The sequence below is a fragment of the Stegostoma tigrinum genome, unplaced genomic scaffold (assembly GCF_030684315.1).
Source record: "Stegostoma tigrinum isolate sSteTig4 unplaced genomic scaffold, sSteTig4.hap1 scaffold_195, whole genome shotgun sequence".
In the NCBI taxonomy this organism is placed as follows: Eukaryota; Metazoa; Chordata; class Chondrichthyes; order Orectolobiformes; family Stegostomatidae; genus Stegostoma; species Stegostoma tigrinum.
The window spans coordinates 417,023-438,737 of record NW_026728134.1 but is presented as its reverse complement, the minus strand read 5'-3'; the positions used below and the strand labels follow the sequence as shown (position 1 = coordinate 438,737).

The following is a 21,715-nucleotide window of genomic DNA, read 5'->3' as shown; positions in this document are numbered from 1 at the left end:
AGGGATATGGGCCAAATGCTGACAAATCGGACTAGATCAGTTTAGGATATTTGGTTGGCAGGGACAATTGGACCAGACGGTCTGTTTCTGTGCTATAGAGCTCAATGACTCCATGAGTACCAGAGACTCTTAAGTCTCAGAACAAATTCCTCCTCGCCTCAGTCTTAGGCTGAGGAGTAGGACCTGTCAACTCTGGCCATTTCTTTTCTGTTTTGTTTTCCCTATTTTGGCTTCTTTCTTCTCGGTGATGCCCTGAATGTCCAGCCTCAGTGTAGGCCCAGCAAGGTGATCCATTGGCTGACATGCCTTAGCATGGACTTCTGGCCTTGAGGTGATTCCAGAGCAGTCTCCCGGCCTCGAGAGGCTCAAAGTGAAGCCTGGCATGGTCAGGAGTTTAGGCTCAGACTGGAGGCTCGGTGCCAGCGTGAACTGGGTTAAAAGGACTGACATTCTGAACTTCTTACTGATATTTTAAAATTTATTCCTGTGAACTATCACGGTGAATTTCTTGCTTATTGTTCTCCCTTATTACTCTGATCAATAATCCTGAAACTTTTCTTTCTTTATTTTTCTAATTGTCAATCTGACCAAGAATTTGTACTTAAGAATCTTAACCTGGGTACCTCTGTACCTGAAATGGCCCGATCTGTGACATTTGAGTATATGTGACAATAAAGCTACTTCTCAGATTCAATTCTAACGTGGCACCTTTTATTTGGGGACTATACCTTCTGGACATATAGTCTCCCATGAAGGAAACATCCTTTCCACATTTACCCTGTCAGGCCTCTTAAGAATCCTGTACGATTCACTGAAATCACATCCTCATTTTTTAAAAAGTTCCGGACAGTAGAGTCCCAATCTGATTAGCCTTTGCTCATAAGGTCATCCCAACACATTGGAGATCATCTAGTGAACCTTCTTTGAGCTGCCTCCAGTAAAATGATATCTTTTAAATAAGGGAGGTAAAACTGCTGACATAGTCCAAATGTATCCCACCAGCACAACTCCCTCATTTTAAGTGGTTGGAATGTAAGACAAGGCCCAATATTCGATTCGTCTTCGTGTTTATCTGCTGCATCTGTGTGCCAACTTCCTGTGTTTTGTGCACAAGGACCTCAACTGCCTTTATTGCAGATTTCTGCTTTTTTTTCTCCATTTGAATAAAACAACTCTTTTGTTCTTCCTTCCAAAATTAACAACTTTGCATTTTCCCACATTATACTGCATTTGCTTTTTGTCTATTCAGATATCAATATTTCAATGTGAAATGTGTGTACATCTCTCACAACCCACTTTTCTACTTTTTTTTTACATTTTCTGCAAATTCGGCCCAGGTACTTACACTTCATTACCCCAAGTTATTTATATTTGTTGTAAACAGTTGCCGTCCCAGTACTGATCCCTGTGAAACTCCACTGGTCGCAGGTCACCAAGTTGGAAAAGAACCTCTAATCCCTGCTCACTGCTTCCTGGCTGTTAGCCAATTCTCCATCCATGTCAACTTATCACCTCCAACACCATGGTTTTTACTGTAAGGCTTAACCTTTTGTGAGGTACCTTGATGAACGCCTGCTCGAATTCCAAATATAACACATGTACTGGTTCCCCCCTAACTGCTCTGGTTCAGCATTCTTCAAAAAACTAATAGTCAGACATGATTTCTCTTTCATGGAGTCATGATGACTCTGTTTAATTAGATTATTGCTTTCCAAATGCACTGTTATTATTTCCTTAATGATTGATCCCAACACCTTTTCAACATTAAATGTTTGGCCTAAAGTTACCTGCCTTTTGCCTCCCTCTCTTTTTGAATAGGGGTGTCACATTGGCAGTTTTCCAGATACTTCCCCAGAATCCAAAGATGAGGAAAACTACAACAGTACAGCCACTATTCCTGGAGCTAACTCTTTTATCTGTCCCACCAATGCTTGAGCCAGCACGAGTTGCCCCACAGCGCTGATGTGACAGTCACTGCAAACACCATTATTCAACAGTCTTGCACAGAAATTCTTTGAAAGTGCATCAAGACCAATGTGGCCTTTGCACTGAGGCTTGCATTTTACAAATGGCATGGGGTCAGTGATGCAAGTGAGTAGACGGATGTCAGAGGCCATTTTTAATGGAGGCACCTTTCCCACGTATTGCAAACAAACTGTTCCAATCCTGGCAGAGCCATTATTTGTTCAACCAGTTTGTCCATCAGCTGCCCCCCCAATAGAGATTTCCTGTGTGATGCCAAGGTACCTGCCTTGCTCTCTAGGATTATGACTATCAATTGCCCCAGATACATGGTTCGTGGAGGTGAGCTCTCAACACAAATTGCTGATAGGAGGTTATATTTAGTGAAGCAGCACTAATTAGAGATGAAGTATACTCCCTCAGCCTAGAATTTGTCTTCTACTTCAAAAGAATGAAACAAAAGATTGCAATTTAAGTTTTTTAATTTAAAACAAATGTAAGAACATTGAAAACATTTACTGAACACTATTTTTAGAAACAAACTTAGACAAAGAACTCAGATGATTTTCTCTTCTACCTGTGGCTGGTATTGTTGGCATAGCCTCGATGGTGAACCATTTTAATTTTAAAGTGGTTATGTGTAAATGTCTAATTAGTGAATCCTATGTCGAGCACCAAGCGATTTACAGGAGGAGAAGGAAATAAAATACATATGACCTCTCAAAAATCAGGGCGGTGAGCTCTCTAAAGCCCTTCCTCACCAGAGCTCATTGATTCACATTGGGAAGGAGGCTCGAACATTGCCTGTGGAAGAAAGGAATGCCAGAAATGTTAAAGTGCTTGTTGTTCCTGGTGTTAATTTATACATCGTGCAAATGTGAATTTGACAGAGACTCAAATACTGTTAAAAATTCCTGATATTTTGCTACTTTGAATGGATTTTTGTTTTGGATCCATTTGAAAAGTGAATATACATAACCAACGCTGTCCTGCACGTGAGATGTGATTGCATGAAGATGAAAAGGTCAATGAATGAGTTTCAAATTGGCTGTTAACCAATGAGACCCACTTGAAACAATGACAGGTCTGAGTAATGGAACATGAGCAGATAAACTAGGAACAACAAGTGTCTTACAGTATTCATGTCTGAGGTGATCTGGTCCCCTGTACATCTTTTAAATACCTTTTATCCCCAAAATGGTTTGCACTTTACAAATATATATTCTCTTACACACGCACGCACATCTCACAATATAACCATTCAAAATAAATTCATTATAAAGCTGAGCATTAATTAAAGTCTCAAACAAGTGCAATACCACTGGCAATAATAAACAGTGCTGTTATTTCTTGCAGTTGCAGTGAGTTAAAAAACATCAATGGGTTTTTAATGCAGAATTAGTTAAAGCCTCTGGAAACAAAAGGTTGGCTGGAGACTTTAAAGGCCGAGCCAAACAAACCAGCTGAAGTACTCATCATCCCACCTAATGGTCTGGATAAATGGTTAGTTTGTTAGTTTTTTTTTCCCCTGAGATGGCTTGCACTTTACTCTCATATATCCTCTCATACACACACTCCCTCACTCTTACACTCTGACAGTTTCATTCGCAGTCTCACACTTACACACACAATTTCTCACTCAGCCTGTTATAGTCGCTCACACACACACTCAGTCAGTCTGACTCACACTTCACGCAGCCTCACTCACACTCAGTTTCACTCACAAGTATGGACTCATTCACACACATGGACTGACTCCCTTCCCTCACACTCTCAAACAGTCTCATTCACACTCAGTCTCACACAGTATCACAAGCACAATCTCAAGGGTGGCATGGTGTCTCAGTGTTTAGCACTGCAGCCTCACAGCGCCAGGGACCCGGGTTCGATTCCAGCCTCCGGTGAGTGTCTGTGTGGAGTTTGTACATTCTTCCCGTGTCTGCGTGGGTTTCCTCTGGGTGCTCCGGTTTCCTCCCACAGTCCAAAGATGTGCAGGTGAGGTGGATCGGCCACGCTAAATTGCCCGTAGTGTTTGGGAGTGTGTGGGTTGTAGGGGGATGGGTCTGGGTGGGATGCTTCAAGGGGCAGTGTGGACTTGTGGGGTCAAAGGTCCTGTTTCCACACTGTAGGGAATCCAATCTAATCTCACACGCTCTCACTCATACAGTATCACGCTGACTTTGCAGCTTCAGTCACACGCATACACAGTCTCACTCTGACTTTTTCACTCACACACATGGTCTCAGTCTCACACATACAGTCTCATTCTCACTTCACACAGTCTCACACATGTAATTTGACTCCCTCCCACACAGACACTCACATTGTGTCACATGCACAAACTCAGGCTCAATAACACACATGCCCAATTTTGACTCTCACGCACCAACTCAGTCTCACTCACACAGGCTGTCTCTGACACTCTTAGCCAGTCTCATTTGAGTGCACAGTCTCACCCACACAGAGACTCACTCACACAGAGTCTCACCTGCGCACAGTCTCACTCGCACGCAGTCTCACCCGTACATAGTCTCACACACACAGTCTCACTCATAACGCTGTCTCACTCGCATGCAGTCTCACCCGTACATAGACTCACTCGCACACAGTCTCACCCTCACACGGTCTTACTTGGAGGTTCAAACACACAGTATCACTCTGACTTCCCACGATTTCACTCTCACACACCTTGCCTCTCACACTCACACAGTCTCACTCATACACAATCTCACTCTGAGTTCACAGTCTCAATCACACATGGTCTTGTTCAAACTCACTCAATTGCACATGCTCTCTCACTCATACATTCTCACACAATCTTATTCAGTCTGACTAATAGTCAGTCTCACACTCAATCATACATTCTCAATTAATCTCACTGTGTCACTCAAACTCTCACTCACAGTCACACTCACATCGGATCACTCGCAGTCTCACTAACACAGTCTCACTCACACACAGTCTCTCTCAGACTCTCTCACACACACATTCTTATTCACACACATGGCCTCACTCTCACAAATGCACGGTCTCATTCACATACAAATTCCTACTCTTTCTCTCTCAGTCTCACTCTGACTCACTCACACACGGGCCCACTCACACACGGGCCCACTCAGACTCTTTCACTCACACACATGTTCTTAGTCACACACATGTTTTCACTCTCACAAATGCATGGTCTCATTCACATACAAATTCCTACTCTCTCTCTCTCAGTCTCACTCTGACTCACTGACACACAGACTCACTCACTCACCCACAGACCCACTCACACACAGTCCCACTCAGACTCTCTCACTCACACATGTTCTTAGTCACACATATGGTCTCACTCTCACAAATGCACGGTTTCATTCACTTACAAATCCCTAGTCTCTCTCTCTCTCTCTCAATCTAACTCTGACTCTCTCTCTCACAGTCTCACTCGCACACATGCTCTCACTCACAGTCTCACTCTGACTTCATACAGTCCCACTCTCTCACACCCACTCACACAGAAACTCTCAGTATCACTCACACAGTCTCACACTGACTGTCATTCAGTCTCACTCACACGTACAGTCTTACTCTAACTTCACAGTCTCACTCTTACACACACTCACAGTCTCACTCACACATCGCTTACTCTGACTCTCACTCACACAGTCTCACTCATATGTCCCACTATGACACAATAATTTTATGTTAAATTGTTGTAAAATTGAACATTAAGTAAAAACAGTTAAGGTCTCAAACAAGTGCAATATGACTGGCAGTAATAAACAACTCTATTATTTCTTGTAGTTACCCTTTGTTGAAGGCATGTCAATGGCATTCTGTCCAAATTAGTTTAAACCACTGGAGAAATAAAAATATTGAAGGCAGGAATGGAGTGCTGAAGAGTTTAAAGGCCAAACCAAACACTTCAGTTGAAGTATTCATCATCCTGCCATTGGCTGAACAAATGGCTGGTTTGCTTTTTAACCAAACAACCATTGAGGAACCCAAGCAAATTCAATCACAATTGGTCAACAAGATTGATACGTAAACGATTCTTTTTCTCATCCAACCAATTGATACATGACTGTGATGTTCATAGAAGACCGGTGGCAGGGTTCAATTCTCCAGCATTCCAGAAAAAATAGCTGATGTGCAAGATGTTTGAAAAGGACAAACAAGCACTGGACTCAAAAGTTAATGTTAAGCAATTGTCTGAAGTCAAGTCACTCTCTCCAAATTGTCCAATAATTTAAAGTAGAACACTGCCAAAGTAATTTATTCAAATATTGCAGGGTTTTTGGTACTGAGCAGAGATTTTAGATCCAACAGAGTCCCATGAAACATTATGTTCCTTACAGCGAAAACTTGCATAGACATGAAGATCTTCTTTCAGTGAATCTCAGGATGAAGTCATGATTCACTTTCTTGTTCATTGCATAATACAGGATGGCATCGGCCGGAAGTATGAGCACTGAAAAAGCAGAGGGAAAGCACATTATTATTCACACGTGTTTTCATCATATTAATTGTGCACAGGTCCAACTGCTTCCTGGATACGGAAATATCAATGGCTGGGAGGAACAGAACAAATGTACTGCAAGGATTCAGAACGTATTACAAAACACAAGAGAAAATCTTGGAGTTATACCAAATTAGGTAAACTCAATAACTGAAAACCATTATATCTGAGACCCATTCTCAGGATGAGCATTGTTGGTCAAGACTAAAATCCATTTCAAACCTCTCACTGTCCGATGGCACATGCCTTCTTCATGACAGTTTGTACAATTGAGTGGCTTTATTAGGCCACATATGAGGCTGTGAAGAGTCAGCATACAGTAGCCCAGGTAAAGATGTCAGATTTTCCTTACTACAGAACAACGCAAAACCCCAATTGATTCACGAATGACCCAGCAGCTACATGGTCACTTCTGCTGATACCAGCATCAAACACAAAAAGGTGCAGTGTGATCAATGCGAAAACACTGAGAAAAGCTATCCTCTCCTTCAGCATTGTGTTGGAATCATGAAACTAACACCACTGAGGGCACCTAAATCAAACACGAGTTCGTGATCCAGTGAATGGCCATTTTCTGAGGGCTATGATGGATGCAGAATAAATTCCAGCTTTGTCAGTGAGACTTACGTCCAGGGAACTGATTTTTCTTTTCTGTGAAATCTGACAGGGATAGCATGCTGCAAAGGCATTGGGACCTTTCATTTTCATAAGGCATTCTGCTTAACACAGCCTGGATGGCAAGTTTTACACCACAGCAGAATTAAACCCATGAGACCTCGTTTCTACTTTTCACCAGGAAATGGTTGGGGGAGGGTTGCGACAGATTAGCAACTTGACAGCAGTGACCCCAACCATGTTTCTGGTCTCTCAGCCACGGGCCAAAAAGAGGGGAAGAACAGATTAATTTCAGCAACAGGAAACATTTATTTTGGAATAACCAGTTAAAATAAGAATGAACAAAGCAGAATAATGTGCTAACAATGCGAATAATTCAGGATTTAATGCCACACCCAAATCCCGATGTACATCCTTCACTCAATATGGCTTTAGGTAGTTTTACAAAAGGGCTACTGGACTCTAAACACTACCCCTGACTTCTCTCTACATGTGCTGCTACTGCTGCTGTTCTTTTCCAGCAGTTTCTGATTTCCAGCATTTGTGGTTCTTTGTTCTGATTTGGCTTTAGGGCAATCTGATGAAATAATTTGCTTTTATTAGGTGCAGGTATTAGTTGTTTATTGGCTTTACATTCCTCAGAGTTGAATCCTGCTGAACATGCTTGGGTATGTTCAATGATACAAATTTAGATATCTGCAGCTTTTTGGTGAAATCAAAAGAAAATATCAATTCCCTTGCAGCTGTTATGCTGTTCAGAAATAGATTTAACTTAAATTGAAGCAATTTCCACTGCTCACCTTTATTTGATTCAATGATCTGTGCTAGAGCAAATTCCTGAGGACGCTCGGGTTCAAATTTGAGCGCGGTCATGGCTTTGTTGACAACTTCAGATACACGATCTTGATTAGTCACCTAATTAAAACAACATTCACTTTTCATTAATGCATTAGACACACACACCAAATGAAATATATAATGCCTCAATTTCCAAAGGGCTTATAAATATTGCTGCTTTCACCCAGAAAACTAATTGGGACATTACACTGTAAGCTGTAAAAGTTACATTAATGAAATAATATCTGGTAGGACAGTTATTGTAAAATCTGCATTCGATGCTCCATAACACAGTTACTGTGAACAGTAAAGGTTGGAATTTGAATGGAAACAGAGCCCAGTGATCAAGTTTACCTATACACACAGTTTGAAACAAGTAACTAATGACGAAATTCATAATTTAAATAATCCACTTCCATCCCCTCCCACCCAAAACCCCCATACCATTTGACATAATGGGAACTGCAGATGCTGGAGAGTCCAAGATAACAAAATGTGGAGCTGGATGAACACAGCAGGCCAAGCAGCATCTCAGGAGCACAAAAGCTGATGTTTCGGGCACAGATCCTTCAACAGAAAAGCTTTGTTTCAAGGCTGAAGAGATTACAAGAGAGTTGCAGTGGGAGAAAGATCCACTGAGGTTTTTCCGGAGAGAGGAGGGTAACTTCTTCAGGTTAGGTATCCCTGGAAGAGGCTTCACAATGAGCTTAAAATTGTATCAGAGATAATGGGAACTGCAGATGCTGGAGAATCCAAGATAACAAAGTGTGGAGCTGGATGAACACAGCAGGTCAAGAAGCATCTTTGGAGCACAAAAGCTGATGTTTCAGGCCTAGACCCTTCATCAGAAAAGGGTCTAGGCCTGAAAGGCCAGACTGTGTGCTCCTGAGATGCTCTGCTGCTTGGCCTGCTGTGTTCATCCAGCTTCCCACTTTGTTACCCCCATACAATTTGCCTGCTTTTAACATTTATTGTCATTACAGCAAATGGCTCAATGTTGTTTGTGAAGTCTGACATTTCCTAATGTTATGCTTATTCATATAAATTATTCATAAAATTGCTTTAACAGTTTGAAACAGTTAGCAATTTGTGATTTGAAGACAGTGCAAATATTTAATCATAATGTGACTGTACAGGAATAATATTTGATAGGCAGGATATTGAGAAGACCAGTTTTTTGGGCAATTGTCTGCTTTTGTTTAATTCTCTGTTATATTTGGAGAATGCTTTTCTCAGCTCAAGTTTGAGCAATGACCTGGAAGATGAAATGCACCAGTAAATTTTCTGTCTCTTCTGGAGAACTGCAATGTTTTCTGGTTGAGTAAACTCACACTTAATTCTACTTTAATTTTGCTCTCGTTCATGGCTAAAAAAACTACTTTTGCCACCCAGTCAAAAGCAAAGATCATATTAAATATATTAATGGATAGCAAATCTGAAAAATCCAAAAAATGTAGTGGAATTAAATTCCTGAGCAAGTGGCAGATGTAGACACAATTACAATGTTTAAAAGACATTTGAATAAGTACATAAATAGGAAAGGTTTGGGGGGAAATTTTGTTCGGTACGTCTCGACAATTCTATAAGTGGTAGAGTCAAATATTACACAACTAGAGATTAGATGAACTACATTATCTTTCTAAGGAAGGGTCTAGGCCCGAAACGTCAGCCTTCCTGCTCCTCTGATGCTGCTTGGCCTGCTCTGTTCATCCAGCTCGACACCTTGTTATTTTACATTAACTAACATCCCCAAAAGTGATCTTTTTTGAATAACCAATACCTTTTCCACTCTGTATGCTCAGACTTTAAATGATTAATCACTAATTTTAGTGATTCATTGGTGATAAATTGGATTTTCTAAATTATGTTCGAAGAAGTGCCACACAAGTGTGCAAGCAAAATTGAAGCCTGTGGAATGAAATGGGCAGTGGCGGTATAGACTCAAAATTGGGTAAGGATTAGAACATAGAATCATGAAGAACAGTCATTTGCTCAGGCTAACTAAAGTAAATGAGGGAAACTGTTTACTGGTCCTTCTGACACTATGTACCAAGGTCAAAATCTAAGGTCATTGGTGGGGAGAAAAAGCAAAAACAAAAAAGAATCCTGCTTTTTCCAAACCGCAATGTACGAATAGGTGGTTAAAGCAGATTAAATAACTTTCTAAAGACAACTGAATAATTGCATGGAGCAAAATTTGCAGGGCAGGGCTAAAAAGGGCAATGGTGGTTGTGGTGGGGGAGATGGGTGGCGAATTAGGCTACTTCTCACTGAGATTTAACACAGACACAATAAGTCAAGTTTTTGTTTTGCTTTGTGATAACATTCCACGATTTTCTAGTTGGCCTCTCATGACTGTATTAGTTGGCAACAATTTGTTGCACATTCAGCAGGAGACATTTTCGTCATTTTGGTTGAGAATTTTGTTTTCTGTGTTTCATAGATGTTCAATTTAAACAAGCTGTTTGCCATTTGCTTATCCAAATTCTGCCTCAGATCTTAGGCTGGTTCTGCCCCATCTCCAACTCACTGACAAGCTAACAAATGTTCTCTTCACCAGAGTAAAGAGGCGCTGTTTGTTAACAATATTTAAACACTAGAAGCAATTTCCACACATCACACTGACCTCTGTGGAGGCACAATCAGAGTACGACTGATCCTGTCAAGGAAAATGCATGATCAAACAAAACAACCTATGTGCCTTCTAATTTGGCCAATATTCCTTCGACTTCCCTGAACTAGCCAATAGGCAATTATTCTGTTTTGGATTGCACTCTTGCTATTGGAACGCTTTGCCTGCAACGGTAGTAGATTCACCAACTTTAGGTACATTTAAGTCGTCATTGGACAAGCATATGGACGTACATGGAATAGTGTAGGTTAGATTGGCTTCAGATTGGTATGACAGGTCGGCACAACATCGAAGGCCGAAGTGCCTGTACTGTGCTGTAATGTTCTATGTTCTTCTCCAACCCATTTTTGATGTGCTTTCTTCCATGCACCAGCCTTTTAAATTTCACATGAGCCAAAGCCAGGAAAGAAATATTCAATATCTCTGTTAGTATTACTCGATTGGCTTACAGATGGACCAAAGTGCCTGTGGTCAGCTAACTGAAGATCTGGTACCTCCTTGCTGATTTATTGTACAGTTAATGGTGCGTGTTAATTTGTGATATTTCCTCTTCAATAGTTATCAGCCAGTCCCCAAAATGGGGCAACAGAGCGCTGCACCTTGCCATGTACACTTAAAGGAGAAATGCAAGGAAAATGTGTTCAGGCCTAAAACCTAAACATTGCTACTGCATTACAAAACAGGATCAAAATGATGGTCAAAGCACTCTCATAGAGCAAAAAAGGCTTCAGCAATGTGGAAAATACACACTGAATATGACTGCATCGCAACAAATAATTGGGATTAAAATTCCTCTTGCGATACTGGCAGGGAGCAATGGCAATTATTTGGACCGAGCATGACGAGAGCAACCAGTCCAGGGACTTACCAAAATAGTTTTGAATTCTTGTGCTCTGTCCTCCTCTAATCTGACTCGGATGAGGCAGCTTTTCTCATTCTGGCGGTTGTCCCTCCGACGTGTTGCACACCAGCAGCTGCCCAAACCTGCACGCCTACGAGACTTGGCTTTGTCATAATTTGATTTTGCTGATGCACCACTGTTGGATAAACCTCCAGAGGAGGCAGTATCCACGGATCTTAATGGCTGTGGAATAATTATTTTGTTTAAGAAAACGTTTGTCAATTGTTGCATATTAGATACTTCCCCCTTTCCAGTTATATTTATTATTACACAAAATATGCTGTCCTGCTGCCCATAAAGGTGAAGGCATTCTGCTCAGGACAGCTTAATTGCAAGAACATTATGTTGTACATGAATTCTTGGTCGTTGCTGTCTTGTGAAATATTTAACTTGCAGTTCTTTCCTCTACCAGTAAAGATCACTTCTGAGGAATTATACTCCCGCTTGTGTTTACTAGCTGTTCAGTCAACATCAACAATTCAGTACTTAGCATGCCCATAAATTACTAATTAGTTTCCTTCAGCATAATAACATTGTGGTCATTTCACTTGACCATGTAAACTGGTGCTTCAATTCTAAGTTTGTCAGATAAACCTTTGGGGTTTCAGTTTGCACTCAGTATGTGAACATGCTTACATAAATATTTATTTGCCCACTTCACCCTGCTACGCACAGAAATCTTGAATACAACTATACTGTTTGAAGTTAAAACACATTTATGAATTGCAGGTGACTGCGAATGGGCCAACCAGTGCATTGTGCAGGTCAGAATGTGTGCGGCACAGCACCACTGGCAGAAAGAAAGACAGACAGCAGCAGCAAACCACATACAGCAGAGAACTAAAGAAACCAGAATGAAATCATCCAAGTCACTGCAGCTCTCAGTTTATGATTAACATACAGGGAGTCACAACACTAAACAGGAGAATCCATAAAAAGGAAGAGGGTATTTTGAAACAAAGAAATACCACTCCAAAACACCTAAATGTGACCTAATAATACTTAGCCCAATTCTTAGGGGAATACATTATGAAAATATCCCTGGGACAAGTCCTAGACATATTCTGTAAACAATAACCATAACACAACTTTGATAATCTCCCAAGATACAATGGTCTTCAGCACAGAACGCACTAATCAACAGCTCAAAGCCCAAATATTGAAGAAAAACAAAACGTGCAGTCACGAGGACTCCATGCAGAGAGCTGCATTACTTTGTTGCAATTGCTGGATCAAGACCTATCCAACATACTCTAAATACTGTTTTTGTGGGCAGTGCGCTTCAAGCTGCGACAGATGTACCCCATGCACTAAAATTTACTGTGTAGAAATTAAACATGCTGTGAATAATTAAAGATGAAATATTTTGGCTATTAGTATAAAATCATATAAAATATCTAAGCAAAACAAAGCCAACAGCACAACTCAAAAAAAACAAATAAAATCAGCTCTCACTTCGTGAGCGAATAACACCTTTTCTGGAATCAAATGCTTCAGTAACCAGCACAAAGGTTGAATTTGGCTGGGAATTGCACAGCTGTCTTGCCTTCGTTCTGAAAGCAAGTAACCCAACTTTGGCAAGTGGGACTTGGGACGGAAAATTGCTGGCAGCAGCCAGGTATGAAGATGCTTGGTGGAACGGCATTCACTTTAAGGATTTCAGTCTGGCTGAAACATCAAAATGGCTATTCGGCTAATAGCTCTTAAAAGAAAGGCGAAGGAGATTGGCTAGGCAGCCATCCAGCTCCAGTGGCTGGGACGGTATCACTGAGTACCCTTGTATCCTCTTGACTGCCAAAGTGTAGTCAGGATAATAAGACGGCAGGAAGGCAGAAGAAAGGAAGGAAAGAAAGAAGAAAAAAACTGTCTGGACATTATTAGACAAACCAGAGTCTCCAAGAACAACATATTTTACGTGATGAGTGCCTCACTGTCTCACCTTTTCCGGCGCTTTTTGCGAAGTGCTCGGCTCTTCCATTTCCAAGTGGCTGGAATCTGATAAAATGCTGGCTGCGGTAATGCTGTCGTCTGAATCCTCATTCTGAAGGGATGCTCGCTGCTCAGAGCTTTTAGTTTGAGTGTTGTGTATTTTAACACCTCTCTTTGAAAACAGGCTGCACAAGGGAAAGGGGACACAACAAACATGAAAATGTCATTGCATTCTAGAGAAACTGTTAAAAAAAATTAAACTAGAATGAAGGTATATTGATGATGAGAGTACCAGGAGTTTGATGCGCGCCACATTTGACCTGTGAGAAATTAATAGTGGCACACTCATACCAAGAGCTCGCATTACTAGTATTGAACACCGTTACATTGTCTAATAGTTAGGGAGTATATGAATAGGTTACAATGTTTGCATATTCCAATGGCACAAGAATCTGGGCTTTTTGCAGTGTTTGTTCAACCTGCTATCAACTTCAATCTCATGAAAGGCAAAATGTGGATTTGAATACCCACAGGGTGGAAAATTTCCCCCAACCTGGCCACATGCTAATGTGTATGTAATTTCATCCTGAAAGCTGCAGTTTATTAAAAATAAAACGTAAAACAAAGTAACACCATTGATAATTGATAGAAAACTGTATACAACACTTTGTAAGGTAGGACAGTGAACTCTGAATTTGGCCTTCAGTATATTGGTACTGCAAACGTTAGGATTTCTATTCAGCAATTTGCATTTATATTGCATAATTAACATCGAAAATTTTCCAAAACTCCCAAAAGAAGTACAGCAGATGCAATGACAAAAAAATTCCTACACTGAAAATCCCGATTGTTGGTATATTAGGCATTAAATAGTGCAGGGAGCAAGAGCAGATGGCTGCTGAAATGTGAGATTGCACACTAATGCTGCAACGTTGATTGCCTGCACTTCGAGAATCACAATTAAGCCACGGAAGCCTAAATCACATCCATGTAACATCCACACTCATGTAAAGAGAAGATATCCTAGGAAGTGAATAAGTGTTTCCCTTCTCTTTCTTGGTTTCTATATAACAATAGTCACATGTCACAGTCCAGATCACTGCAAGGCACAACACAGCAACAAGGCATGGTTTTGCTTCTCTGAAACTCTACACGGGTAGGTGGTGGAAAATCTGACTTTGCTGAGTTCTGGTCAGTCCTTACCTATTGAACAGAAATATAAAATAATATCCCCAACTCAGGAAAATTATCAAAAACAATAACTTTGGAGTCTTTACACATGTATGCACAACAACACAAACACATACTTTCATGTCACCTACATGGAAAGAGATTTGAGTTTTATAGACAATAGACAATAGGTGCTGGAGTAGGCCATTCGGCCCTTCGAGCCAGCACCACCATTCATTATGATCATGGCTGATCATCCACAATCAGTATCCTGTTCCTGCCTTATCCCCATAACCCTTGATTCCACTATCTTTAACAGCTCTGTTTATCTCTTTCTTGAAAGCATCCAGAGAGTTGGCCTCCACTGCCTTCTGGGGAAGAGCATTCCATATATCCACCACTCTCTGGGTGAAGACATTTTTCCTCAACTCTGTTCTAAATGGCCTTCCCCTCATTTTTAAACTGTGTCGTCTGGTCCTGGACTCACCCATCAGCGGAAACATGCTTCCTGCCTCCACAGTGTCCAATCCCTTAATAATCTTATACGTCTCAATCAGATCCCCTCTCATCCTTCTAAACTCAAGTCTCCAAGTCCAGTCGCTCCAATCTTTCAACATATGATAGTCCCGCCATTCTGGGAATTGACCTTGAGAACCTACGCTGCACTCCCTCAATAGCAAGGATGTCCTTCCTCAAATTGGGAGACCAAAACTGCACACAATACTCCAGATGCAGTCTCACCAGGACCCTGTACAGCTGCAGAAGGACCTCTTTGCTCCTATACTCAATTCCTCTTGTTATGAAGGCCAGCATGCTATTAGCTTTCTTCACTACCTGCTGTACCTGCACGCTTGCTTTCATTGACTGATGTACAAGAACGCCTAGATCTCGTGTGCTTCTCCTTGACCGAACTTGACTCCATTGAGACAGTAATTTTGAGGTGGAGCTTCAAATGTGAGAAGCATGTCTGATAATTTTTCAACAGAAGATATTTCTGCTGCCTGCTGACCCACAAAGTAGAACACAAATCTGATTTTTCACTCAAAATTGTTAAACATTGCTAGTTTTCATTATACAAGCCCACAAATATGCAAATTTAATTCACTGTAACACTTTTTTTGCTTACTTGTCTCTCATAAACAAATTTATTCCGGTGAAATTTAGCCATGGTGCAGAAACTTCTCTGGACAAATGAGAATCGCTAGGCAATACCAAGCTCATCACAGGTCCACATTCTACACTCATGGTCATAGCAAAGAATCTCTATCAATCAGTCTACACGAGACACATGCACAAGGTGAGAATAACAGCACCACTCCTTGCATCATCTCAAATTACTCAAACAGTTACTAAAAATCTCACTCCAATGAAGCAATAATGACCACACATCAAATGTCTCTATTTGTCAAGGAACAGATGTAATTACCTTTCTGTCCATTCATCCCAATAATAAAGGAAATAATGAGATATTTGCGGTGCTTAACATGGGATACTTACCAGCTGAGGCGTTTAAACACACTCTTTTTGGGCTTTGGCGGTTTCTCGAGTTCAGAGGAGCTGCAGGGTGGCAAATAAACATTTTCAGACAAGATTCATTTAAAAAGAATCAGATGCTTTTGTTCAATATTCTTATTATTTATGGCAAAATCAATCATTTACATAGATTTGAAATTGCAGAATGATAATTTTGTTTGCAAAAGGCACGTGTTTTCAGGCAGGAGAACACTGAACATTACTTTGAGTAATGAGCGACAAAAGTTCTCACTGTAGGCACATCGATCTTTTCTGCTTTATGAACAGCAGATCAAGACAATAAGAGTTCTGAAGAAATGTCACCAGACCCGAAGGATAACTCTGCTTTCTTTCCACAGATGCTGCCAGACCTGCTGAATGTTTTCAGCAATTTCTCTTTGTGTTTTTGATTCCCAGCATCTGCGGTTCCTTTGCTTAATTTTTTACCAAGACGATAACCCCCTCAGTCTTTTTGCAGAACACGTGGAATTGAACAAAATGCTCGAACTTCTACAGCAGGTACAGAAAAAATTAACAAGGACTGGGCTTGAAAAAAGTTAACTGGAAAACATGAGAATCAAACTTCCAGTGCCGAAGGTGATACAATAGGTTGTAAAGTTATACAGGAGTTTCTCTGGGCCTCATCCACACTGTCATGTGAATGTACAGACAATGTCAAGCAATGAAAGGTAGTCATGAATCAGTCACTTCAGGTGACTAAAACACCACATGCCACATCTCGGAGGTAGTAAAATGAGGAGTATATCTCTTGACCAGACTTTCTGTTGCTGATATTTTCAGACAAACCGTCCGAAAATCAACCAAACTATCCGAGAGGTCCAAAAGAACTTTAAATATAACTTATGATCCATGCAAAGTGAATTTCGGTAACATTTTGTAATTACTGTTATAAATAAATACCATGTTTGAAGTTGGCCCAATACTGACTGTGCCACTGATGGAACTGACGATAATGCCAGGTGCTTGCTGCACATGGTCATCCATAGCCTGAGGATGGGCTTAATAGTGAGCTTTGATTTTCAAAGCAGGAATGTAAATTGCTACATCAGGTACATTTTAAATAAGAACTTCTGCCCATCAATTTATGAAGAAGCAAACTGTTTTCAAACAATGTAATTATTACAAAGCCTGCTCTGTCAAAACTAAAAAATAGTTTCAGTGATCTATAATCTGGTTCCTTAATCAACTCTGGTCCAGGAATGGCAAAGTGTTTTGTTTTTCAGTTGGAGATTATTTTTGGTTGCATTATTAAAAATATACTGTGGCTATTTCGAGATGAGGGAATGATGTTTTTAGGCAACCATTGAAAGATACTTTAAAATGCTGACCAATTGTGTAGGGTTATTGTTAATTTTATGTTAGTAATAGGATTATGTGTTTGAAAAGAAATTGGAAGGAAAAGAAACATTTCTCAAAACTGGTACAATTTACATCTGGATTTGTAGGTGCACCCACAATAGGAGCTCTTGGACATGTTGCTAAAATTGGTCACTCATCAAGTTTTTTGCATTTTCCTGCAATCATTGGCTTAGTGATAGTATACTCTGCACTATTATATACCAATGAAACGCATTTTGATGCAACACAACAGAATTGATTCATTGAGCAACTGGCTTTATCCTCATCGGTCAGAATTCATTGTCAAAACTTTGAAACCAAGGAAAAGGAAGACAGTAAACAATCTGGCAGCTCACTAGCATTAAACAGCAATTATAACGAGAGAAGATTTCACACACAACCCTTAACTGTTTTACCTGCACACTCCTACAATACCAGTTACGTACTCGCTATCCTCACTTAAGTATTGTTGCATAAAGAACAAGTCTAGAAAATTCTCGTTTGGACGAAGGGTGTAAGATGAGCAAGCAAACTGCAGGGATTTGATACCCAAAATTATTTCATATTCCTGAAAGAACACAAATAAATAATGAGCTGTTAAGGCAAGTTTAAACTGCTATAATTGCTCCTGCTAAATCCTAGTCTGTGGTATTTTGAACAGCATCGATAACTTTATTCAAAGTGCACAGTACATCATGTCACAAAAATATTTCTGCTTTGGAAATAAATGACACAAATGTGACTTTTCAAGGATAAATTTCTGTACAGATTATCCAGGATGGTTTCAGGACACTAATTCCCAAAACAGTGCTTCAAAGATGGATTATTTTAAAAAATGATTCACTTAAGAACCATAAGCTGATTTAGGGTGAAGACAAGAAATGTTATGAAAGATCATTCATCCAAGCAAAAGGAAGTCTGCCAAGTACAAAATAAGTGGCTGATCTATAGTAACTGATACCAAGACAGACGGTGAAAATGTTGAGTTAATTTTTCAAGGTTGCACCACCATGAAATTGAATGGACCATGAGCAGCTCGAAGTTACTGGACTATTTTCTTTCAACCACAGTGGCTTCTTGGTTGAATCTTGTCACAATTTGACATGTAAAAAGGGGCAGACCTTTCTCAGTCAAACTCTGACAACATGTTACTGTCAAGTTGTAAAGTGCCAGCCAGTTTTCAACAGGTCAGTGAAAAGAAACACTTCACTACATCCACATCAGCCACGACAAATGGCGGGCCATTTGACAGATTACATTCCGAGCTGGTGAATTGGAGTCACATAGCGTTGGATGCCTATTTTGCCACCCAGCTGATTTTACATCACATGGCCCAGTTTGGCAAATTCAGCATCAGCTGCTTCTGATCGGAACCTATTCTATTCATAGGGACCTCAAGTTACAGCTCTGTAAGCAAGAATTCATTGTTTGCCATAAGGTCAAATTCCTCTCAAATTCATATTCTCAGGTTGCCTGCTGAATGTTGCAGTACAAGATGAAAATACAATCTGAGTGGGTTATCTCTGGGTACTCTGGTTTCCTCCCAAGGTCCAAAGATGTGCATGTTAGGTGGATTGCCCACGCTAAATTGCCCGTAGTGCCCAGGGATATTTAGCTTCAGTGAGTTAGACATGGGGAATGGGTCTGGGTGGGACCCTCTTCAGAGTGGCCCTATGAACTTGTTGGGCTGCATGGCCTGTTTCCACACTATAGGGATTTGATGATACCCTCAACAGTAGCCATGACAACAGGGATGTTTGAGAATTTGGTATTACCAAATTCAGAAATATGGAGTAAAACATACTGCCCAGTCAGTGAGAATCCAAACAGGTGCACTCCCTCAATTTCTGACATCCCATGACGAAATGATGTCTCTCATCTAAAGGAAAATACTAATATGGAGAGATTGTTTATCCAGTGTCTTCAATAATGAAATAGCTTCCATGACACTGAGATTAATTGAACAACATCTTCACTCACATAACGCCTAGCATATCCTGTGCGTGGCTGTGACTGTTCAAAGGTAAATTGTAGCACATTAGCAGCGCAAAAGCAGGCTATTTGACTGAACTGCTCCATGCTGATCTATACACCTCTCCCACCTTGCTTCAAACTCTAAATATGCCGCTGTGTCCTTTCTGACATCTAACTTTCTCTCAAATACATCTGTGCTCATCCTCTCAACGAGTCCTGGTAGCAGCAGCTTCTGCATTCTGGCTGCTCTGAGTAACAAAGCATCTCCTTAATTCTTTATTGGATTTATTAGTGACCATATACATTTAGGATGCTGTTGGGGACTCCCCCTACACCCCCATCAAGCAAATAAAGCAGCACAAGATTGAAAAGCATGCTTTTCCCCTTTCATACAATTCCAAACATTTTGTACAGTGCAATTTTCAGTACTAACTTTTTGTCTCTTGTCAAAGTTGATCAAGCCATTCTGTAAGAGATAGACAAGGACAAAGAAAATTAATTCAAATGTACAAAGGTCAAACAGTACAACAAGATCATGAAATTTAAAAGATCAGAAGTGAAATACAAGCTCTGTAAACTTGGTTCCATTTTAGTATATCGTCAAAGGCCAATCACAAATGATCTGTCATACCACCAGGTCATATCTTGGACACTACATAGAGCCCTTTGCTCCAGTCAAGTAGGTCAGTACCAAGCTGAAGACATTCTCAGCTGTTCAACTGCTCAATACGCAGTGACATCCAGGTAACCAATTTACCTGTACAGAATAAAAATGATGTGCAATTTATCCAACCTTTTGAAAAACTAAACCCATATTCAATTAACTGCAAAGTGATTTGCATGTTCCTTTGTTTACAAATTGTTTGATTCACAGCACAAAGCATCAAATTATTCTGATTGGGATTATTAATCAAACTCATTCATTTTTTTTATTGCTTTGATTCTCATCTACAAGCAGCTTGCAATGAAACCATAATAATAGCGCTCATCAGCAAATAAGGAATCCAAATCTTGTAAGAGAGACTTACTGAATGGTAATTCGGGAAAGCCGAATCCAGTGCTGAAAATTCTGTTAAGAAAGTTCCCAGGTACGGCACAATTCCCTGAACGATATCCTAGAAAAAGAGAGGTGAATTTGTTTAATCCATTGTGAACTCATTGTCCTATTTCTCAAAATTACTACTCCATGTCTTATTTATTCCCTTGATCATACAACTAAATCTATTTAGAATCAAAATTTAGGACTCAAAATTTTAGACAGTTATACAGTGGAATGCAACGTTAGATCTATAAAGGCCAGGCAAGTTCAACGTTTGATCCCTCATCTGTGAACTGGAAACCAAACTCAATATTTGTGTAACCTCATCATTTGGAGATTGGAAATTTTCTATATAACGTGCAATTTCGCTTGAAGATAAAAACAATTTACCTCACCAGATCTCCAAAACTTTGTCTCAACAAGTTTAAACGTCATTTTTTTCTAAACTCAAGAATACAATTCTTCTCAAGGTCTTTTCATTAGACACCTCTCTTACCCGAAGAAATAATTTAATGGTCTCAGATGGTGGGTTGGTTCAGAACCTAAGAGCCTAGGAGATACATCGAATTGGCAAATTGGAGCCAAAATTGGGTTTGCGGCAGGAAGTAAATGTGATTTTTGAAGGGCTTTTCAGCAACTTGATGCTTTCATCCAGCAGCATACCACAGGGTACAGTAATAGTTCTTACTGTGCGTACATTAATGTTGAAGACACGAAAGCTCCAAGTATGAACAGCCGGTTCACAGATGACACAAGAATTGGACGGTTGTGAACAGCAAAAAGCCTTAGTCTCTCGGGTTACGCATATGGGCTGATTAGAAGGCCTGAACAGAGGCAAATAGAATTCAATCCAGAAAAGTGTGAGGTGAAGCATTTTGGGGGTCTAATAGGTCAGGAGAATATATGTTCAATGAGATAATAAGGTGTGGAGCTGGATGAACACAGCAGGCCAGGCAGCTTCAGAGGAGCAGGAAAGTTGATGTTTTGGGTCTGGATGACAGAGGATCAAAAGGACTTTGGTGTGTGCATAAACATATTCTTGAAGGCAGGAGGACCTGTGGATAAGTTGGTAAAATATTGGATACTTGCCTGAATATAACAGCAAACGGGTAATGATGGAACTGTAAATAACATTAGTTGAGCCACAGCTGGAACAATGTGTGCCTCAAAACTAAGGCATTTTGCTACTTACTACCGCTCCAATTCTTGTGTCATCTGTGAACCTGCTGTTCACACTTGGAGCTTTTGTGTCTTGAACATTAATGTACACACAGCAAGAACTAT

The 21,715-nt window shown here is 40.3% G+C and overlaps 1 protein-coding gene and 1 long non-coding RNA gene across 4 annotated transcripts in view; both read right to left on the bottom strand.

The window, feature by feature from the left end:
- Window positions 1-2,426: 2,426 nt before the first annotated feature.
- Window positions 2,427-6,290, bottom strand: LOC132207888 (uncharacterized). The gene is made up of 2 exons (XR_009443963.1): window positions 5,753-6,290; window positions 2,427-2,766 (listed from the first exon to the last, which is right to left on the bottom strand). It is a non-coding gene; the product is annotated as an uncharacterized LOC132207888 (long non-coding RNA).
- A 7,217-nt stretch (window positions 6,291-13,507) lies between these two features.
- Window positions 13,508-21,715, bottom strand: part of LOC132207886 (ral guanine nucleotide dissociation stimulator-like 1) — a 37,897-nt gene continuing 29,689 nt past the window's right edge. For all 3 annotated transcript variants that reach the window (XM_059643725.1, XM_059643726.1, XM_059643727.1), the window contains 4 exons: window positions 20,421-20,507; window positions 19,826-19,858; window positions 16,045-16,104; window positions 13,508-13,562 (listed from right to left, as the gene is read on the bottom strand). In XM_059643725.1, coding sequence (XP_059499708.1) covers window positions 16,096-16,104; window positions 19,826-19,858; window positions 20,421-20,507 — 129 coding nt within the window. In that variant the 3' untranslated portion in view covers window positions 13,508-13,562; window positions 16,045-16,095. The remainder of the gene's footprint in view (window positions 13,563-16,044; window positions 16,105-19,825; window positions 19,859-20,420; window positions 20,508-21,715) is intronic.